Source organism: Geospiza fortis, unplaced genomic scaffold, assembly GCF_000277835.1.
Source record: "Geospiza fortis unplaced genomic scaffold, GeoFor_1.0 scaffold285, whole genome shotgun sequence".
Taxonomy (NCBI): domain Eukaryota; kingdom Metazoa; phylum Chordata; class Aves; order Passeriformes; family Thraupidae; genus Geospiza; species Geospiza fortis.
In genome coordinates, this window is record NW_005054403.1 from 2,038,532 (window position 1) to 2,047,141 (window position 8,610).

Consider the following 8,610-nt stretch of genomic DNA (forward strand, 5'->3'; position numbering starts at 1 on the left):
GGCTGGCGCTGGTCACGCTTGTCACCCGGGACCAGGCTGGGCTTTAGCATCGTATTTCATGTCTGTCATATTGCCTGGGAAACTTCTCCAGCCCGATACAACTTCGAGCAAAAAGGCAAAAGAAAAAAAGCCTGAGCCTTTCTATTTAATGTTACCGCTGCTGGAAAACACAGCCCGGCAAGTTCCTCTTAAAATACAATTGCAACATCACTCCTTTAGAGGAAGCGAGACCTGGAACATAGGACCGCAGGGAAAGCACTTAATCTCTCCTTTTGTGTAACGTGGGAAAAGACTGGGCTTTTCTGTGCCGTAGGACTCTCCGCTGGGAGGTTTGATGTCTTTTAAAGTATTCCGAGGCTTTTCAGAAAGATTTTAAGTGCAAATTGCTCCTCTAAGGCTTTAATCGGCTGAATTGGAAATGAGGTTGGGTATTGGAAGAGTCTGCTGTGCTGTTTTTCTGTCATTTTGGGTAGAAAACGCAAATGAAACCGTAGGAGTGCTGGACATGGCTGGTCTGAAATTGGGGTATATTCACTCCCCAGCCCATGGTTCTGACACCCCTTCTGAAACTTGTGTGCGCTTTCTTCTGCCTTTGGCTTAACTGACCTTGCTCTGCAGAATCCTTTGTATCATTGCTACTTCTAAATCTTGTGTAACATCTGCCAGTGCTATAGAAATATATAATGTAGTTTGGGTTTTGGATGTCCGACTTGCTTCCTGCTTGGTTTTTCTCAGATCTTTTGGAAACTCAGAGACTGAGATTAATGCTTTTCTCTTTTCCCCTCCTTCCAATTCAACAGATGCAGTTTATGTTGCTTTTTAGTCGCCAGGGGAAACTGAGACTCCAGAAGTGGTATGTCCCATTATCTGACAAAGAAAAGAAGAAAATCACAAGGGAACTTGTTCAAACAGTATTAGCCCGCAAACCGAAAATGTGCAGCTTCCTGGAATGGAGAGACCTGAAGATTGTCTACAAAAGGTGGTTCTGTCTCACTAACCTCGTAATTGCCATACATTACAAACCGTGTGTTAAGTAGCAAGAAAATAATGAAGGTTGTTCTTGTTTTGTTGGTTTTTTTTCCCTTCACTCTGCTGGTTACAGAGAAGGCTGACTTTTCTCTTGCATCTAATTTGATAACCAAGCAGGAGTCATTCATGTGTGGAAAATCACTCATGCATTTAGAAATGTGCTGAAGAAATGATCTTTCCTCCTATTTTTATAAGGAGTGGCAGTTCTTCTTGGTAGTCTGTTTACATTCACGCAGTACGTACATGCTTCATATTTGTACACGTTTCAGATTTAATAAGTGATAAAAATTTATAAATATTTACCTCAAGAAGTGGCTTCATAGATCACCTGAAAATGTAACTTGCTTTTAAAGGCTTCTAGAAATAAGGACATAGTTTTTCATAGTTTTTCATGGTTTAGGTGTTGCTTTTTTTTTTTTTTTCCCCGCTGTATGTACAAAAAGCGATTTTTTCATTATTGAAAAAATCATGGCTAGCTTTCTTTTGATGGAAGTACTGTATAATTTTCTTCATGATAATTTCATTTTTCAGGTGCTCCCTAAGCTTTGTAGGAGCATTTAGCAGGCATTTTTTAGCTTTGTGCTGATCTTTGGAATGTATCAGAGTGTAGTGGTGTGAGCATAATTCTTCTCCAGAAATAACAGTAATCCTCCTCCTGATGTGGTATACTGCATCTCTTCCAGCTAAAGGTTGTGCTACAAAGCCTTGAGTTATCTCTCTTCCTTAGTTAGTTGTAAACCTGAGAATGTTTATGCATTCCTGTTTTCTCATGGAGATGGTAGATAGTTTGTGCCCCACAGTAAATATTGTTGTATTCCCTGTAGATAGGACAGAAAGGACTGGAGCAGAAATGAGCAGTTTGTAACTCTTCTTCAGGATAACAAATGGGTAGTATCAAATATGTTTAGATGTTTTCAGTGCTGCTCTCATATATACATTGCTTTGTGTAAAGATACGTGTGTGAGTATTGCTGGTCTGCCTAATGCATGCAGTTCTTCAACACGAGGAGAAAAGAGGAGGAACAATGCATGAAGCTATGCTAATAGCATACACTGTTTCTTCTGCCTCTTGATTTCCTCACAAAACTCCTTGAACATGTATGTAGACAAGCTTGCTCAAACACTTGTGTGCTTCCTTCCATATTAATGCCTCCAAGTGCCTTTTCAGCTGGACATTTATGGGACTAAATCAGAAAAATGAGGCATTAGTAGGCCAGTCTGTTTCCTTCCTTACTGAGTCTTGGACGGCAGTAGTTGTTCTGGGGATGCTTCCACACAGCTGCTTTCCCTCCCTGTTTGTTGCTGTTAACAACTCCTTGCCATGTCCTTTTGTGGCTAGGGAGCTTGTGGAAATTGGGGTAGGACTGTTTGAGTTGCTGAACGTTGTGGAGTTCTTACATCTCAGTGGTGTGTTGTGGGTCCTGCGGTCAAGGAGAATGAAGAAATTTGCTGGGAGACATCTATGTCTGGCTAAAAATGGTCTAAGTGCTGCAGTCTGTCTGCTGGACTGCTGGTGTGCACAGCTGACTGCAGTAGCTTATTTCACTCTCTGCAGACCAGTCTGGCACAGGGAGCCTGTGAAACTGCTCAAGATGAGCTTGTACCAAGCTAATGAACATCTCAACTTTTTTTTTGACTGAAACATCACCAGAAGGACTAGGTGTAAGAGGTGATAGTTTAAATGTCTGTATCTGGTAACGCTAATAGCTTTTAGGTTTGTGGGACTTGTTCCCATCATTGCATCATGGTTAAAGATGATGAGCACCAGCTAGTATGATTTCTTTGTAAAAGGTGACTTTTTATAGCTGAGAAGGTGATGGGCTAAAAGCAAAACACACCAGAAGGAACTCTGTGGCTTGTGAAATAGCAAAAGGTGCTCGCAGTTCCTCTTGAGCGTCTCTAGAGGATCTCTGCTAAGATTTGTTCTTGTCTGATCTGTTGCTGGGAATAATCTGAACCTGCTGGTACAAATGTTTTACAATATAAGTTCTAAAAGTATTTGCTACTTTGCATCTTAAATTCTTGAAATTTAAGTGCTGTTATTGTTTTTAGAGTGTGTTTGTTGTTCACATGTAGGAGAATTGAAGCTAGATATTGCGGCTCAAAGAATGATTGGCAGTATCAGAACTGTATTCAAAGGTCTCATCATACCTTTTTGAAGGAACAAAATGAACTCAAATGCAGCAGTTGGGGAGATAGTAGCCTTCCTTATGATACTTAACACTTATTAAGACTGCTGGGCTATTTTGATTAGCCTCCTTAGTTTAGCTCTGTAGCATTTCATCTTTATAGGATGTTTTCTGAATTTTTAAGGAAACAGATCTTAAAATTGATCTAAATGTAGGTGATGTAGCTTTTATTTCCCTCTGGTTTCATACATTTAAAATGGTTGCAACATAGGCTCAGTCGTTGCCTTCTAAAGTTTTTTTCCTTCAGCACTACAGAACACAGACAGAAAGGTGCCTAGCTTTTGTCATGGTGTGTGAATTGGCTTCTATGTATTCTGTAGCTGGTTTGGAAGATAGTTTTTCAGGCTGATAGACACCAGAAGATTAAAAAGAAGATGTGAGCTTCAAACTTCAAGAAGCATAGAGATTTGAAGTGACTTGCTGGGAAAATAAAAAATTAAATATGGGAAGCCAACCACAATTATGGTTTATGAAAATAGAGGGGGAGTCATATGCAGACAACTGATTAGAAACTTAACGAACACAGCTGATGTGTTTGCTCTTCACAGTTTGTTATTTAAAAACTAACATTGTGGTTTTGGAGCATATAGGGTAGAAGTTCATGCAGCTTTCCCCCTGTGGCAGAAAAAATGTGTTAAATGTTAAAATTTCTAATTTTTTCTTGGAAGACTTCTTCTGTTCACAATTTTAACTTCTGGCAATATGAGTTATTTTCATTGTGTAGTATATTGCAATGAAAGTCAGAACTTGGAGAAAAACCTCTTTTATATAAGTTTTACTTGGCTAGCATTTGTTTAGCTGCATTCATGGGACATAGTTTAGTTATTTAGTTATTTGATTAAGGATTGTGGCTTTGCTTTTATGTGTCAGTTTGGAACTGTATTTGGAGTATGATATTATGAAACTACAGTAGCTTTTGCTGCTCTTGATGTGGCTGTTGTCTTTTACTTTTGCACCACATAACCATAATCAAAGGTTATATTAAAGACTTATTCTAAGTTTTAAGACTTTCTTTCTACCCTCCCTCCTCTGAAAGAAGCAATGACAGAGCCCATTGTGCAGGTGGTGTGTCTCTTAAAATGTTGTGAACTGAAGGTACAGCCATGTGGCCAGTGGGATGTGCCCAGCTTGGCATGATCCCTTTTTTTCCTTATGTATAACTTAGCAGCCAGTTGTACCTCTTAAAAGTATTACTGTGATGTTAGGTAGCTTTGTAAAACTGGCTGAATGCAATGATTTTAGTGAATTAGATACTTGGACTTGATAAATTTAATTAGATCAGGTCTTCTTTGCACAGAGTTTTAGTTTCTGTGGCACTAGGAGGACCTCAGTATCACAAAGCAACAACTTTTTCTTAGAGAATGAGCAGAATTAAATTCTTGTTAATTTTGGAGCTGCTGGGGGGCTATAGCCTTGCTGAAATAAGAAACTGGAAAAGTGCTTCACTTTGATAGACTGTGTCCTGGAGCCTCAGAAGTTCATGTTTTTTTAAAGAAATTGGTAAAGTTGTGGGACAAGAAAAAAACCTTATGTCAAGCACAGCTTATTAGTTGTCCCAATTTTCATTGGGTTAGCTATCAGCAAACCACAGATTCTTGGGCTCATTAAACACTTGTCTGCCTCCTCATTGTCATTTGAAGTTCAGTTCTGTTCTTACCAAGCTTTGTGAGCTTTATACTTCCACAATTAGGATCTACATGCAAAGTGATTTAGATGCTGACAGACTTATGGCTTGTTTGCAGGCTTATCTGGTGCTGAACTTGCAGGGATGACTTCAAGCAGGTGTTCTCTCATCAAGGAGAACACCACTGAGCTGGTAGGATTTGTAAGTTGTGCTCTGTCTGCAGTGACCTGATCTCTCAGCAGAGTTACTGAACCTGGCTGTGAGAGCAGAAGAGGAGAACTCTGCTGAAATATTGCCTGCCTGTTTTGAGGCTTCCCACAGCTGAATTATTGCAACTCTTGAGGGGAAGATGCATGGATTTGTTTCCTATCAAAAAAGAAAAATCTCGAGGCCATCTGTCTGAAGGCAGGAATTTGCATAAGTATTTATACCTGCTGTGTTACCTTTTTGTTCTTTAATCCTGTGCTACATTTTCAGGTGATTTGGTCCAAACAGTTTTTGTTCTCTCTGGTTTTGGTCTCCTTTCTGATAGGTGGAGGATATTTATCATAAAATATTTTCCTAAATGAGGGTAAGCAGCTGAATTGAGTCTGATGATTATTTTAATAATGTTTAGTGAGATAAAAAAAAAGGCCAGAACTACAATAGGAATAAAAAAGGCAGAATGTTTCTTACAGACTACACTTTATTGACTTCTGGGTATGTACTTTTCTATCAGGGTTTGCCTTTTTATTGGGTGCATATGAAAGGTTTCTGTCAGGCTCATTAGGAAGAAGCTGGTTCTGCAGAGCAGAAATCTTTTTGAGCCTGAGTAATCTACTTGTCTTTGTGTGGATACTGTCCATGTAAACTTCTGTACTTGGCAAAACTTCCAGTGTCTGCTATGGATTATAAATGCACGCTTTTTTTTTCTGAAGCCCTTCCTGCAGGGGAAAAAATTAAAATAATGCCTCTGAGAATTTGGATCTGAAGCATTCCTTAGTAGTATGCTCATGCCCTTTGGCATGACTTGTTTTTACTCTTCTGCCTTTTGCCATTCAGGCGCATTAAATCTGCATTTGTTTTCTTTTGTTGAGTAGTGATCCATTAGTCGAGGTTGCTACTTAAAAAATAAATACCAAAATATTCTCTGCATATAATAATAGATACCCAGGCTTCCATTTTGTGTTGATATCCACTGAGTAGTTTTTGTTTCTTGGTCTTATTTCTCCAGAACTGCAGTTGGCAGGGCTTGAATGTGCAGTCTACTTGCTAGCTGCCAAATACAGTCTTTTGAAAGTATGTTTTGTGCTCTCTTAAATGAGGACACTGAGAGCAGACCATGTTCTGAGAAAGTATTTTGTGTTGGACTCCCTCTCTCCCCTCCTCCCTTCTTTTTCCATAAAATAGTTCTGTGGGTCAAGAGAGACTCCTAAGTACTAGAGGAGCAGAGAGGGACTGTCCATGTGGATAAACTTAAAATATTTGAGTCAAATTTGATTTGTTAAGGTCTGCTGGTACATGGTTCAACTTGTGTTTAGGCACTATAAGGAAGCAGTTGAACTGCCCTTCATCATAATCAGTGCTGCTCTTCTGCACGTGATGAAAGGCTTTGTTTAGATGGATTTGACCTGAGTGCTGGTGATTAGTGTAAATATCAAATAATGTGTCAATGCTCTTTTTTGCTACAATGAAATATGATGACATGGAGCTTGACTTACAAATTCCTCAGTAAATTTGAAAGCATGTCTTTTTTCTTTATAATATTTCTTTCCAGTACTTTTAAAAATAGTTTAGGTTCCTTATACAGATTGAATGTTGCAAGCTACTACAATGACTGTAAATGTCCTTGAAAAATTAGTGAGGCATAAACAGAGCAATGCAGAATCAAAAGAACTGTGCTCAGATGGGACTTGTGATGCGCTGATGAAATCCCCTTGGTGAAGAGATGAAAGAGAGGGAATGAAGGTGTCCTTCACTGGAGGTGTCTTCCTTCTTCTCCCATCATGTTTTGTGGTAGGATAGGCAATAATATTTTATAGTAGTTTAGAGATTTTGTATAAAACCTTGTATAAAAGCTATTCTGATTAATCTTTCAAGTTGTAGCTGTAGCTGATTTGGAGCAGAGTGGGAGAAGGGGGGATGTTTTCAGATCATAAATGGTACTGGATAGGTGTCTTGGAGATTAATTTCAACATAGCTGAAAATACAGCAAGGTTTTTTCAGAATTTCTAACTTCTAAAAAGTCTGACAAGTCCCAGCTGATAAAATATGTTTAATGTTTAAAAGATGGATGGATTTTTCTGTATGGGAAATAACTATGCACCTTAAGCTAGGTATTATATATCTGAATGACTTATTTTTCAGTAGGGCTGTCTACACAGGAGTGCTTAATGTGGCCAGTTGTCCCCTCTAAAGAGGCAAACAAAAGCTGTTTCTGGTTTCTGTAAATTAGCAGTTACAACAGGTGGTACTTGAAATCTGGTTTGTGCCATGTGTGACTGAAAGGCATATGGTTTTGGCATGTTAGAAAAGACTAAATGGGGTTTTCAGCTTTCGTTCCTGCTTTGTTTTTTTTTTTTTTTTCCTTAATCAGATTTCTTTAAACATGGCTTGAACAAAAATACAAAAATATAATTGAGCACAGTAGAATTGGATGGTCTTTTTGTTAAAGTGGAACTTGATCATATCTGAAATTATGACTCCCCTGTCTTCCAAGATGGAAGTGGATTGCTAGAAACTATTTGATGGCCTCTCATCAGTCTGATGCTAGGACAGTTAGTAGGGATTGCATTGTTGACTTAGTAGTAGTTGGGATGGATGACATTGGTGTTGGTTTTGGAGTTTTTGGATTTTTAAAATTCTCTATAAAGACCAAACCCTAATTGCTAATTCAGTCTATCTTTCTTGAGGCATTTTCTATGGTTTTTATTATCTATGTATAGCTTACATGATGAAAGTTTAACATGGGATCAGTTGATTAATATACTGGTGTGTGGATGTTACAGAGAGAAGAGAAGGTATGTCATCTCAGAACTCTATCACAATACTACAAAATCAAATATATTTAGTTTTCCAACCACCTCTTTGGCTATTTTAGTTCTGTCAGATAAAGGACGGCACAGAGTGAAGTCGTGCTTGACTCAGAGACATAACTCCCATGTACATGTGTGTGTCTTCTGGTCTTTCAGCCATTCTTTGGTAGGACTTGCTTGCTTGTGATTTGGAGTACCAATATGCTGAACTTGAGCATGAGGGACTGCTGAGAATGTGATACTCCTCAAGTGCATTCATTTTGCTTATCCTTGTATGCTAACATCAGGATTATTTTGTTATTACAGATATGCAAGCCTCTATTTCTGCTGTGCTATTGAAGATCAGGACAATGAACTAATAACTCTGGAAATAATTCATCGCTATGTAGAACTTCTTGACAAGTATTTTGGCAGTGTGAGTTAGTTCTTTATATTTTGTCATTTTGTTTTATGCCCACAACATTTTTACAAGAAAATAACCAACTAGTAATTGAAAGGTGTATTTAATACATTTTGTGTGACTTGCTTGGCCAAACTAAGCTGATGGTTGCCTCTATTAAAATACAAAATTAAATTATTGATTTGTAGAAGAGCTTTAATTAATCTGGTGTTAATTGCCTGTATTTGTTTCATTTCATAGTAGTCTCACTTGGGGTCAGATAAAATCTTACTCTTAGCAGGAAGCTTTTCTTCTCCCTGGCACAGCTCTAGTGTGAGCACCTCTTATGTCTGCTTCCAGAGGAGGCAGCTGGTTT

The 8,610-nt window shown here is 38.4% G+C and overlaps 1 protein-coding gene across 5 annotated transcripts in view; it reads left to right on the forward strand.

The window, feature by feature from the left end:
- Positions 1-791: 791 nt before the first annotated feature.
- The window catches only part of AP1S2 (adaptor related protein complex 1 subunit sigma 2), a 30,032-nt gene continuing 22,213 nt past the window's right edge, over positions 792-8,610 (forward strand). For 4 of the 5 annotated variants that reach the window (XM_031061223.1, XM_005426160.2, XM_005426162.2 and 1 more), the window contains exons 1-2: positions 801-979; positions 8,162-8,270. In XM_031061223.1, coding sequence (XP_030917083.1) covers positions 801-979; positions 8,162-8,270 — 288 coding nt within the window. Of the gene's footprint in view, positions 980-8,161; positions 8,271-8,610 lie in introns of all 5 variants that reach the window. The other variant, XM_031061225.1, reaches the window with a different exon arrangement.